Source organism: Brachypodium distachyon, chromosome 1, assembly GCF_000005505.3.
Source record: "Brachypodium distachyon strain Bd21 chromosome 1, Brachypodium_distachyon_v3.0, whole genome shotgun sequence".
NCBI lineage: Eukaryota > Viridiplantae > Streptophyta > Magnoliopsida > Poales > Poaceae > Brachypodium > Brachypodium distachyon.
Genome location: NC_016131.3, coordinates 10,004,594 through 10,018,525, shown reverse-complemented (window position 1 = coordinate 10,018,525; position 13,932 = coordinate 10,004,594). Strand labels below are relative to the sequence as shown.

The 13,932-nt window shown below is 45.1% G+C and overlaps 3 protein-coding genes across 3 annotated transcripts; 1 reads left to right on the top strand and 2 right to left on the bottom strand.

The window, feature by feature from the left end:
* Window positions 1–51: 51 nt before the first annotated feature.
* On the bottom strand, window positions 52–1,590 carry LOC100842799 (probable WRKY transcription factor 2). Its single transcript, XM_010233545.3, has 3 exons — window positions 1,378–1,590; window positions 661–816; window positions 52–547 (listed from the first exon to the last, which is right to left on the bottom strand). The coding sequence occupies exons 1-3, from the start codon at window positions 1,404–1,406 to the stop codon at window positions 337–339; spliced, it is 396 nt and encodes a 131-aa protein (XP_010231847.1). The 5' UTR covers window positions 1,407–1,590; the 3' UTR covers window positions 52–336.
* A 6,284-nt stretch (window positions 1,591–7,874) lies between these two features.
* On the top strand, window positions 7,875–8,659 carry LOC100842491 (ferredoxin). The gene has a single exon (XM_003559569.4). It carries the CDS (start codon window positions 7,984–7,986, stop codon window positions 8,437–8,439), a length of 456 nt encoding a protein of 151 aa, XP_003559617.1. The 5' UTR covers window positions 7,875–7,983; the 3' UTR covers window positions 8,440–8,659.
* LOC100832830 lies at window positions 8,638–11,561 on the bottom strand. Its single transcript, XM_003561532.4, has 3 exons — window positions 11,081–11,561; window positions 9,101–9,184; window positions 8,638–8,847 (listed from the first exon to the last, which is right to left on the bottom strand). Exons 1-2 carry the CDS (start codon window positions 11,463–11,465, stop codon window positions 9,141–9,143), a joined length of 429 nt encoding a protein of 142 aa, XP_003561580.1. The 5' UTR covers window positions 11,466–11,561; the 3' UTR covers window positions 8,638–8,847; window positions 9,101–9,140.
* Window positions 11,562–13,932: the final 2,371 nt, after the last annotated feature.

Sequence of the window (13,932 nt, the reverse complement as noted above, 5' to 3'; positions counted from 1 at the left end):
ACCAAATCTGGTGTTAGTGGGTGGCGCCATGAGGATGAGGGCAACGAAATCAAGTTTTAAAGAGTCAACTAGTACTAGTAGGACGATAGACGACAGTATTCTGCTACTTGCACTAATTTTTGCATGACAGCCCCAGGTGCTGATAATACTAATCAATGCTCGTCATCGACGGCCTTAGCTGATGCTGCTACTAGTCGTACGAGCGTGACCACTGACTGTAGCTAGCGTGCAACAACGTTGACCAGAAACAATTCGCCCACTTGGCACCAAGTTGCACCGCCGCTCTGGCACTGCCGCTTTATCGATGGCGGCGCCCGCCAGTCGGCCGGCCCTCGGTCACTGCGTGCGGGGCCCGCCGAAGTACTGGGCGCTGAGCTCGTAGCGGTTGGCGGCGCCGTCGTGGCCGGCGCCCGTGCAGGAGGAAGACGATGACGGGGAGCCGTGCTGGTGGGCGCCCTCGTAGACGACACGGAGGCTGGGATCGCCCGGCTGCCACTCTACTTTCTTCTTGGCTCCGCACCGCTTGTCCCGGCACCGGAAGTAGCTCCTGCACCACGCACACGCGCCGACGCGCGTACGTACGTACATACATACACCGTTCAGTCTTGTTCATTCTAAAGATCGAACGCCGTAATTAGATCGGTCATCTAATTAACCTACCTGATTCTCTGGATGTTCTTGATGAACTTCTGGCCGTACTTCTTCCACTCGTACCCGTCCTCGGGCATCACCAGCTGCTGGCCGCTGCTCGCCGCCGCCTCCGCCGCATGCTGATCCTCCTCGTCGCCATGACCTGCTCCCTCGCCAACTCCTTCGCTAATTAAAGGAGCAAACCAATGATTAAGGACAGACAGATTAATCGTCTCATCAGCGTCGTACACTCTACATTATATAAAAAGATCAGCTAGCTGGAATGATGCAAAGAACGGGGCAATTTATAGGCAGTTCAATCTATAGACGTTTTCATTAGGAGATCTGTGAATCTAAAACTCAACAAAGATGTTCGGCAAATCAGAGCTACCACACAACGGCTTGTAGCAAATCAAAGGAAGGGTTGACGTCTATGAAAGGGACGCATTTGTTTTGCTCGGCCGGCTTGGATATGTTCGGACTTAATTCGGACATGCAGCTGATATACATACTGTGTATGAAAATACTCGAGGAAAAGAAAATCAAGGCAACAAACTGTGGTGTCCTATGCTAACCATAATTAAAACAACCTAAAAACAAATAAATTTGTTCTTGGAAAGTTCAAAAGAAGATGGACAGCTAGAACACAACCACCAAACTGAGAGAGAGAGATCGATCCAGAGAGAGAGGGAGAGAGAGAGAGAAAGAGAGAGAGATCCAGAGAGAGATCAAGATAGAGAGCCATACGTTGGGGTGGGCTGTGAGGTTGAGGCCATGGTGAATTAGCGATCGATGGTGCGGTCACCTTAGGTGGTGCTCCAGTAATCCCATGTTGCTGCGAACTACATGAACGGATTGGGGCAATATTGATCTTCTGAGCTAGCTTGCTGAAGAGTACGGCGGAGAGGGGTCGAACTAGGGAAGGATCGGAGTACAAGGGAAGCTCTTTCGAGAGGTGTATTTATATAGCAAGGCCTGGTCAGAGTGAAGCTGCTTGGATGCAACGTTAACGTCGTCGAGACGTAGCAAGGAACAAAACTGTGGGTTCACATGCTGTCCTACCAAACTGTACATAATCACCAGATGTGATTTTTGTCATTTTGTGTACTCCCTGTAAGTAAATCAAATCCCTGTTCCGAATGGTATTATTTTTGTTTGAAAAGGCATATTCTTATTAACGGTTTTGCTATATCTAACTTTCCTGATTTTTAGTAAGAGATAAGTTGATTTCTCAGCCGTTGGATTTGATTTGTGCTTTAAGATTCGAAATGGATGATGAAAAAAGAAAGGCAAAATTTGATCTATATAGTCATCTAACGGTTTTGATTCATCAACTTAGATTTAAACATTTTGCTTAAATATCAGGCAACTTATTTTTAATGTCTAAACTAATTGCGGAAGTTTAATTTGTCCCTCAACTCGGGTACCAGAATTTTCTTTGCCTCAATTGTAAAAAATATATAGATGTGGTCACAAAGCAAGTTACGATGACGTCTTGACGGTTTAGTACAGGCGGTAGTCTAGTTAGCATGAAATGTTGATGGAAAAATAATATTACATAGTAGTATTATTGAAATGAAGGAAACACTCGCATTGCTGAAATAAAGTTTTCTGTTTTTGGTAACTGTTTTTTCATATGAAGATTTGTAAGAAAAGTTAGGAGAAAAAACTAAAACCAGGAAGAGTGAAGGAAAAATAATGAAATTTAGGATAATTATGAATATTCCTGAAATGTCATTGGAAAAATATAGGGAATCTTAAAAACTAAAAAGGTTGGAAACACTCAATAGAAAACCTTTATTAAATTACGGAATTCCATGCTTTCCTAGTTTCTTTTTTCAAAATCATAAAAACCTTTTGCAACTTTAACTTTAGTGCAACATATAAGATCTTCCCTAAATTCATTTTATTGTTTCCCTCTAATTTCTCAAGCCTTACCAAATTTTTGTGCTAACTAGGCTACAACCCGTGCAAAACTGCCGCACAACGACATCGTTAAAACTGATTTCTTTCTTTTTTAAGCTTTACCTTACGGGTTTGCTATTGAGAAGTTGACTGATTTTTAATTAGAGATGAGTTGACGTGCTTAACCGTCAGATCTTAATCCAAGGACATCATGTAAGAGAGGAGAGTGTGGGGATGACCACCACATTTTAATCCAACGGTTTTGTTTTGTCAACTTAGATTCAAAATATTTTGCTTAAAAATCGGGCAACCGAGAGACAGGGGCGGGCACAGCTTGAGGAAAAGGTATTCAGTTGAATACCAATTATTTTCACAAAAAACTAGATATATATGGTATGTGTGTACATGTAAGAGCAAAAGGAAATTAATCAAAATAACAAGACATTCAAGCAATTCAGCCCAAAAAACAACTAAGGCCACATCTTGAGCTACCTACGTACTTGGTTCAGTGGCACAGTTTTCAATTTTAACCGAACCAAATTCAGAAATTGTCAAGTTTAATTGTAAAAAAAAATTCTCTTCTTTTCACTTTGAAATTTTGAATACCAAACTCTCAAATCCTGGACCCGCCCATGCCGAGAGAAATAGCAACTTTTAACCTCTCGGATTAGAAACGGAAAGGAGCAGCCCGCATAGCTAGTTCTTTCGTCCAGCCAATTAAACCACGACTCGTGGATGGCTCGCACGTTTGCCATCACACAGCAAACACATCGAGGCCTCGAGGGGGCCGAGGCAGATCTTTGTCCGTAAGCCGAGCATGAGGTTAGCAGATTGACGCCATGATGAGCAGCGTGCGACCCTGATGTCGCCGGTGGTGCGTCACTCTTCCAGCTCGATCTTTTTCGCAGAAGCTGCCTCAGTTCCTCCGTTTGGTGTACGTGATTTCGGCGCTGGATCCGACGGGCTTCGCTCCAGTTTCGATGTTGGACACATGGGAGCTTCGTCTTGGACCTCTTGGTGAAAATCCACTTCCATCGGAGTACTACTCACCGTAGGAACTGCAGTGGCAGTGGATTTCTTTTTGGACAATGCATGGATCTAGTGCACAGAGCCTATATATGCTCTGCTCATTACCTAGAGTGCATGCATGTGTTGATTTACTTTTATCGGTACACAAACAAGCATGACGCTACCGTGGGATCAGCGGCAGCGCACGGCGTGGCAGCAACGTACCCAGCATACGGCCGGGGCTGTCGAGAAACAGCCACACTAGACCTAGGTGGAAAGAAAGAAAAAACGAAGATAAGGCCTAAGCTACTCCCACATCAAAATCAAACCCTGCAAACACCAAGGTCGTTTCCCATGATCAATTCCGTGCCAACCAAATAAGTTCGTTTCTAGAGTTCAAAACAAATTCCAGAATTCTAGGCCCAAATGATGGATGCCAGACGAGTTGTAAGACTTTCTTAAGCTTCCACTGGTGCTACTAAATAAAATTTTATATTTTGTTCTTACGAAATGCTATGTTAAACCAGTTGAAGTTGCATTTGCTAAGCCTGTCTATGATGATGAATTGGCGGTTCAACCGTTCAAGATATAGTAAAGGCTGCGACAAAAGGAAGTTAGAATGGCTTGTGCGCACAACAGATTCAAGGAACTGAAGGATAAGCAAAATTCTCTCAAGAATTATTTTGTCATATGTGCTAGGGACCTATTAGGACCGGCCAAGCTCTCTGTCACATTCCATCTGCAAACGTGTCTCCTTCGCTTTGGAAATCATTCGACGTGGGTCATGGGGTACATGTTTCGTCTCGAACATCCTGAGTCTCAGAAAAATGATTAGTGCCGTCCGCTGCCGTAAAAGGCCTTTACGAACAACTCGTAATGCACTTCTAAAGTTACACTTTCGCCAAAAAAATACTTCTTCCGTCTCAAAATAAGTGACGTGGATTTGTATAAAATTTATAAAAATCCACGTCACTTATTTGAGAACGGAGGAAGTAATGAACTTCTAGTGGCACCAAAAGACCGATCTACTGCCTCTACTGTACGAGGGCAGATGGCATGGATCCATCGATCTGTCCATTGACTGTCCATGGAAACAAGTCGTTTCTGGCTTTAAGAATGAAAAGGAGACATGCAACGTGTTGCTTTCCGCCGAATTCTGAAGGGAAAAAAAGACAAAGAAATCAAGGTGAATAAGATTCCGATCAGACCATCTGTTACAAGTGGGTGGTGTCGATGTCAGTTTTACTCTTCCTAGCTTGTGCCTTGTTTTCTCCCGTGCATCAAGTCGTCTCCTCGCGCTGCAGCTCTGCCGCCTCGCTGCCGGAGCCTCGGGCGCTAGGCTTCCTCGTTGCTGCCTGCCGCGGGCGCACTTCTCTGCACCACACCCCACAGGAGAGAAATCCCCGAGAAGGCGAGAAGCTCCGGGAGTCCGGTCCAAGTCAAGCAGAGGAGAGCAGAGCAGTCGGTTTCTGCTCCCTGGACGGACGCCAATGCTACCGAGGGCAAGACCGCAAGAGCTAAATAAGGCGCCAATGAACTTAATTCTTCATCCGAAGATGGAAATAGTGTCAGTCAATAGTGTCCTGGTGGCTAGGTTGCGAGTAATTTAGTTGCGAGTCGTATTTCAAGTCATCCGTGTCCTTGTCCTGTTGTGTCCTGGACTCCTGGCCCTTCTATTTCTACTACCTTGCACACATGCATGCCTGCCGACTTGATTCCCGGCACAGCTGCACTGAAAGGAATGGAATGTATGGCCGGTTTCTCCATCTTCCGGCGAAAGGTCGGGCCAGAATACGCATCAGATTTGAATATATAGCAACTGGACTGGGAATGGAAAAGTCAAGTCACATCCTCTTTTGTTTTGAGCTCGCACCAACTTCTTATTAATGAAAATAAATACCTAGCACCAGCAGGGCATCAGAGCAAGGTTAACAGAGAGCCGGCTGCAAACTTATGTCATGTTACGTGTATCCAATGCAATAGCTAGCAAGTAAGACAGTTAATCATAAAAATCCTTCCAATCCATAATAAGTGTTTTAGATCTAGTACAAAATTATGAATCGGATGGAGTATTATTTTATTAGGATTTGGCCCACATCCTGATCTCACATAGTTCCTAGAAGTTCTCTTTTTATTATATTTGCTCTCAGGGGCCGAAGAACTCATTAAATACTCCTTGTTAGTAATGGCCGACGCTCAGCTGGCAAGTGCACAAAGCAAAATAACAATTCTTCGTGGACTAAAAAAATAAACTGTTAGATGGAATAAGAAATTTAAATCTCTATCTAAAAACATGTATGTCTATTCATGTGCTACTAAAAAGAAACATTTAGACCTGGACACTTTATTGGAAATAAGAAAAAAAATATAAACCCAATCAAATCAAAGTCAAACTACGGGAAATAATTATGTTGCAATGGCACCAGGGCGCTCCATTTTCTTCTGAAAAGAGACATGAGTAGATAGTAAAATTACGCCGTCTTTCCTTTGAACTCGGACCTCTTATGTCCCTCTCCTACATTTATAATTTTTTTCTCCATTTTCCCTACGAGTCAAAGATGCCTAACTATACAACCGAGAAAACTAAAAAATTGGGGGAAAGCACGAGATACAAAAGATAAATAAAAAAAGTAAAATACACCACTAGTCCGTGAACTCGGAACAAATGCACAGTTTAGTCCACGAACTCAGAAAACGCACACATGAAGCCCTAAATTGGTATTAGTGTAACATTTAGGTCCAAAAACAATTTGGTGTGGTTGATTCCGGCCAAGTCGGCTTAGGCTTAGTTTGGCATTGTGGTGGGTTCTCATAATCTTTTTTTCACCCGCTTTTCACTATTTTCGTGTTTTGCTAACCAACTTTTACCTACTTTCGTGTGTATTTTTTCACAGCAAATTATAAAATAAGTTCAGCACAGCACAGTTCATCACTGCCAAACTAAGCCTTAAGCCAGGACCGTGGGTTGATGTTGGGGTTTCTCAGGTGAGTTTTCGCAAAAAAATAACAGCGACCTGCAGAGAATTATGTTAACTTTTTACTAATTTAACAGCAACATGCAGGCAATTATGTTAAAAAAATCCCTAGAATTTTGTTAAATTTTTACGAAAAATACCGAGAAAACCCAATAGCAATATGCGGTCCAGGCTTAAAGCTGACGTTGCTGCCACGTGGCTGGAATTAATCTCGCCGAACCGTGTTTGGACCTAAGTGTTACACTACCTAGCAGGTGTGCCCGCGCGTTGCTACGGGTCAACAAAATCACAAACTATTTTTTTTTCTGTGTAGGCAGCTCATGAATAAGACACGAGGTCAGCATGCGGGTGTGGTGGCGTCGGTTGTAAGACGGAGGAGGAGAAATCGTGAATAAGACACGAGGGAAAAAGATAACGAACAGTGGCATATTACTTGTAATTTTAACGAAGTTGACCTACGACGTCCAATCATCACCACCAACTCCAATTTAATAGATAGTAATAGATACCAGCTTGACTAGTGGCAAAGTTGGATCCCTTGGTTCTATACCTAGTAGTTCTGTCCCTCAAGTATCACAATCTTAGATTTGAGCCTTAATCTGTTGGAATTGTCGGGCCTGGTCCATTTACCTCGCTATAATCTTTACTATTACTTAAGCCCAGTTTGTGCATCCCTAGTTAACACACCCCTTCGTACGTCGTCCGTTTCCCACCCGCGTCCAGAAAAACCGTCCGTCGGGCGAGTAGGTAAGGTAAGTTCCACAAATTAAGCTCATAGCAAGGTAAATTTCACAAATTAAGCCCATAGCAAAGTAAGTTTCACAAATTAAGAAAACCATGCATGATCTATATTTGAGAAAATTAAGCCCATATGCAAGGTAAGTTTCACAAATTAAGGTAAGTTCCGCGGTTTGTCAATTACGTTTTGAAAAAAAATCGATCGGTCGATGGACATGCGTAATTTGTATTTGAGACATGAATCATTGAAATATTTGTATCTCCGTTGCAACGCACAGGTACTTAGCTAGTCCTTTATTAATAAATCCAAACGCTCCTCTCAAAGAATTAAAAGAAGGAAATCTAAACGCTCATTTTTGTGTACAGTACGTGGATTGGTTCACAGAAATCGATAAAATTGAAGAAAAAACAAATTTGACAGAGAAAGAGGTTTATATTATATAGGAAATAGGATTTTTATAGATGCATGACATTCCTAAATACCCTGATTTGGACCACGGTTTCCTTTTCTTCATTTACATTTCTAAGGGCAATTTCCCAACAAAGGGGTAGTAGATCTCGAGAACACAATGGACGGGCCAGATATCCTGATTGCGAATTTGCGAGCAAATCTAGCCAACGTGAGACAGGATCACAGGACATCGGCACGGCGCCTTATCCTCTAGCACGCCCGCCTTCACCCTCCGTCACCACCGGCCGCACCGCACGCACACACAAGTCACACACCATGGCCGCCGCTGCTCCCTGTTCACTGCTCCACCTGGCCACCTCAATCTCCATCTCCTCCCCGCGCCTCCATCTCGGCCACGCCACCAGCCCGCTCCGCCGGAAGCATTATCAGGAGCAGCTGCGGGTCACGGCGGCGGCGCGGGCTTACAAGGTGACGATCGAGCACGGGGAGGAGTCACGGGTGGTGGAGATGGAAGGGGACGAGAACATCCTGGAGCGGGCGCTGGAGGAAGGGCTGGACGTGCCGCACGACTGCAAGCTGGGCGTGTGCATGACGTGCCCGGCCCGGCTGGTGTCCGGCAAGGTGGACCAGAGCGACGGCATGCTCAGCGACGATGTCGTGGCCCAGGGCTACGCGCTGCTCTGCGCCGCCTACCCGCGCTCCGACTGCACCATCCGCGTCATCCCCGAGGACGAGCTGCTCCAGGTCCAGCTCGCCACAGCCAACGACTGAATCTTGTACAGTATATGTTCTCGCCTAGTCGCCTCGCGTCAGATCCCAGACTTGTTGTACAATGTCATTGTGCAATATGCTCCTTTTGCCTGATTAGTTGCTTCAATTGGGTGGGATATGTGGCCCGAACATTCTAGCTTGTTGGTTATGTTTGGGTTTGTCGATTTAACTGCGGCTCAAGTATTAGAGAAACGAAACGAGATGAAGCACGGCATTGCAACTTGATGTATAGTACACACGACAGAATTCAGTATTACAGATATACATCCATATTGCAAGCATGGGAGGGCAGATATACATGTAGCCCAAGTACTAAGTTCATTGTTTATTTGATAAGTTATTTGGGCGTAAAGCATGATCCTAGTAAGATTTTGCGGTGTTCATCATTTCATTCTCCGAGGGCAGTACCTGAAACCAAACATGCAAAACCGTTGTGGTGCGTAAGATGACCGGTGTGATATACTCATATGCAAGCAACGGCTAAAGAGAGCCCACAGTACAATGGAGTGCGATTTACTTCAGCATAGCAGCTACCTTCTTAATTTCCAGCAGAAGAAAATTGCCAGTGCAACGGAATCTCGAAAGTGCATTTGGCAACATGGTGTGGGCGCAACTAGTTATGAACTTCATTTTGAAACGTGCTACAGGAGCGTCTACTTACACAGCTATTGCAGAAGTTGGGGGCATATCATGCTCCACCGTTACTTATCGGCTTTGCTTGAGCTTGTAACTTCTAGACCATTGCCTGCAATATCAATAATCACAGAGATGTTTATGTTGTTGCAATGGATTGCAGTATATACTAACATACGCAACAAATAGAACATAAATAAAGTTGGAACCATCTGTTATTCACAATATTCTAATACTCCCTCCGTCCAGAAATAAGTGACTTGGATTTGTATTTCCGGACGGAGGGAGTATCAGAATTCACAGGTGTTACAAGGTTTTGGGTACCAATTGACTAATCCAATTCCCATATCTTGATTTCAAGGTAACCGGAAAATCCTGGTCATTCACCGGAAAATTCTGATCAAAGTATCGAACTTTTGAAGAAATTTATGTATTGAACCTATGTGATTTTGCAAATACTACCATAGTGTACTGGACTACGCTATCTCCCCTAATCAAGGGGGTCATAGGTTCAATACTCTTCATCTGTGGCTTAAGTTCAATTTTTTTAAATAAGAGGTTTACCAGGGAGCACAGGGAAATGCAATAGCTGAAACCCTTGTAGTGCTGGCTAATTAATAATCCATACAACTTCTTAATTTAAAATGGAAAAATAATGATACTCATCACATATGCCATTTTCAATTTTTAGTACTAAAGCTAGGAAATGGGTACAGTGTGATTCAGAGACCAGCTGCAAGTTCGGAGGACAACAAAATCAAGTATGCTATGAAGAATGGCCTGATATGCAAAGTAATTGAAGAAGTCCTAACAGATAGCTTTGTAAAGTGCATATGTATCAGCCAGTCAACAAATACTTGGTTCTTACCCTACTTGTAAGACCGATGAAAATACACGGAGAACTAGTTAACTACACCATACTAGGTTTAGCATAATCTGTTTTCTTTTGCAAGGAAGGCTTTAGCATGAACTGGCTAAAAGGTGAAACATGTTGATTTGGTCATGTTAAAGCATGCAAATCGAGCACATTGGATATTGGTCAATAAGAAAGAGATCATGCCGCAGTTATACAAGCATATCCGAACTAACCCCCATTTCAAAAACTTGACATGATGATCTGAGAATGCAAGCTAGCATCTGTACTATCCTATCAGAAGTAATCCTAAGGCCATAAAACATGCAGAAACCCAACAACTCTACTCTTTTCCTCAAGATCAGCACAGGGATGCGGCAAGCTGTACACCTAGCAGGCTAGAACAATTAATCGACTGTGAGCTGAACAAGAGTCAGGTGTTCCACCATCATTTATCGCAAAAAGAAAAAACCTAGGAGATTGTACGAACTGTGCTACTAAAACTAACAACAAGCTGTCACCCAATAAGTAAAATGTTTTCGGATTTGTTTAACACTCATTCATCAATCCAGGAAACATCAGGTGAAGACTTTACAATTTGCATCATATAAACATGCAGGAACTAAACTGCGCCTCCTAACATGAAACGAAAAATCTAAATACGTCAAAACTGATTCCTGAAAACCAAGTCAGGCAATACTACTACATTGGTCTGAACTAAAAACACTGTGGCATTACGCTAGGGACTGCCAGATTTTTTTATTTATTTTTTAAAAGGAAGAGTTTATTGGTCTTGAAAATAAAATCTACCAAGCGAAGGCTGGAGCGGAGGTACATAGATAGAAGGTTCCTCCTAACGAGCTACTAGCCTAGTAGTTGGTACTTGGCACGAAACAGTATCTTCAGACACTTGGACAGTATTTGGAATTCTTTGGCAGGTTGCAACACAACTATCAACAACAAAAAAATTGTCAATTCAACACAGAAAGTGTAAATCAAACATAGAGACGTCGCTGAGATAGCAAGTTCAATCAATAACTAGAACTAAGTTGCGAAAATTGGAGTTCCAATAACATGTTAACATCGGAAGACAGTGAGAAGACTACAGGCTGAAGCTGCGGAAATTAGAGTAAAAGGCACCCCGGAATCCCTCACCGTCGGGGTCGAAGAAGAAGACCTGACGCGTGCGGCCGTCGGGCTGCGTCTTCTCGAACATCTCCGTGCCGCGAGTCCTCAACCCGGTCACGAATCCGTCGTAGTCCGCCACGGAGAAGGCCAGGTGGTGCCTCCTGGGCAGCTGCGCGGGCGGCGGCGGCGAGGTACCCGCAGCGGCGGGGGAGGAGACCGCGACGGCCGGGTCACGCTCTATGATGTGGAGCGCGACGTCGGGGCTCCCCGGGAGGCGGAGCCAGGCGACCTGGAAGCCGGAGTAGTTGGGCGAAGGGACGCGCTCGAAGCCGAGCACCTCCTCGTAGAAGGCGGCGAGGCCGCGCACGTCGGCGGTCTCCCGCGCGATGTGGTTGAGCTGCAGCGTGGCCATATCTACTATCGGAGAAGGGAAGGAAGCGCGCAGGGAGTGCAGGCGAAGAGTGGGCAGAGTGGGGAATTGGCTGGGGAAGAGGAAGGAAACGTGCCTCGCGGCCGGCAACGTACCGTGTCGACGTGTACTCGTCGTGTAGCTTGTCTTCGAGCCATCGAGGGACAGCACAACGCCCACGTGGCCTCTTTGATCGCGGGTGCAATCTTTAGAATGAGTGTTTTTAGCGGTAAAACAGTGTCCTGTTGTTCATTAAATGCTCCCTCCGATCCTTAGACCTTGCATGTACCGTTGAAGCCTGCCGCCGGCCACGAGCTTTATGTATTGTTATTATTTAAAAAAAATTGTCCGATTCAAATTAATTGTCCAAGATTTATTTAAATATGTATGTAGACACACATACGTATATATTTTCTCCGTTCCTAAACATTTGTAGCTGTTTTAGTGCAAACTTGTACTAAAATGACGACAATTAACGTTACTAAATACTTGTCGCTTATACAAAGTTGTGCAAATTAATTTAGATCGGATGAACTACTAAACATAAGTTCAAAATTAAAATGACGGGCCTAACTAAACTACATCAAACACTGTTGTGGCCGTACCTACAAACTAAAACCATTGAAATCAGCTTCTTTTGTGCATCGGGTTTCAAAGGTTTCGCTGCTACCCACGCGATTTCACAATTCAAAGTTAATGTCAAGATGTTGAACACAGAACCCACAATATTTGCCCCTATGCTGCAGTTCGTCATTTATTCGACACATAGAAACTTTAGTTCCATGGATTTTTACCAGCAGATTCAGCTTCTTGCATGCTGGACTGCATCTCGTACAGTTCCTGCTGCTTCTTCTCTGGTAATCGGAACGGGGAAAAACGGAGGCGGGCATTTAGAAAAACCTAGTAAAAAAATATGAAATCGTTGCTCCATCGTCCGCCGCTGACCCTGCCTCCAGTCGCCCCCCACCCCCGCGTACGTCCTGCCGCGCGCCGCCGCTGGGAAAGAGTTGCCTGGAGGAGCATACGGGAGACAGAATAGAGCAGAGAAGACGCCCCAGCAGCTCCTCCCGGTTGTTCATCGCCACCCCCGAGGCCCCGCAAAACACCAACTTCCCCATCCCGCCCTCCAGCTCCAACGAGAACCCCCGGCCCGCCGCCATAGCCCTGCCGTCCCTGCTCCGATGATTGAATTGCTGCCGGCCGCCGACGCCCTTGCTGTCCCCGTCGCCTTCCACGACCTGCTTCATCCAGACGTGCCTTCTTTTGTCTGCGGCCGCGACTCTTGGAGAAGCCGGGCGGAGGGAGTGGTGAGAAGGACGCCTTGGCGGGGGAGAGCGACGCAGCAGCGGCGTTGCAGGGCATTGGGAGCGGGGGCCCGTAGAGCCTGGAGTTACCGGCGACGGGAGGCCCGCGGCAGCGTCCTGCAGCCGCGAGGAGGTCGCCCGCCGCGCGCTGCCGAAGGGAGGCGAGAGTGAGAGAGAAGAGACGCACGGGAAAGGGACCGAACTATCCAGCGGACGTGGCCACCGAACCTTACCATACGGCGCCTGTACCAGCAGCGCGCGGGACGGCGGGAGCAGGCAGGATAGACAGCACGAGTGGGCCGCGGGACGACCGAGCCCAACAGGCGCGCCGTGAGCGAGCGCGGCCCTGCTGGGGCAATTTCTCGTTGCAGTTCTTTAGGTACAGAAGCTGATTTTGAGCATTTTTGTAGTTGTTCATTTTGTATATTCAAAATATTTTATAGTTCAAACGGCGTGAATCGATTCACAATCCGTCTTCACCCTCAGATTCATATCAACGCATACTTTAAAACTAGATTTTACTCAAATACTTTCAACAAAAAAGTTCGTACTCTTTTGTTATCGGATCATTTTTCATAAGATACCATCCTACCTCGAAATGAATAACCAAACCAAAAAGGGACACGGAATGTCCGGGGCGTGCAGACGAGCGGGCGAGCCAAACCGAAAGGGGACACAGAAAACCAAAAGCGTGAGCTGGCAGCGCAAAGAGGTTGGCCCGACAGATGGGCTTATGACCACGTAGTTTACCAGATTATGACCACACGTATACCATATTGAACCATTTGTTTACCACATTATGGCCACATGATTAACTTAAGTATCACATTTTGGTTACCAAATTATAGTCACTTGTTCACCAGGTTAATATCACTTGTTTACCAAATTAAGAACACTTCTTTACCAGGTTATTGTCACTTGTTTACCAGGTTAATTGTGTGTGCGTACCAGGTTAACTATGTGTGCTTGTCAGATTGACAGTTCCAGTTTACCAGGTACCGGTCCCAGTTTACCATGTTAACTATATGTGCTTACCAGGTTAACAGTCCCAATACCAGTTTAACTATGTGTGTTTACCAGATTAACGGTCCTAGTTTACCAGGTTAACTGTGTGCATTTATCAGGTTACCGATGTGTATTTATCAGGTTGACAGTGCCAACTTACC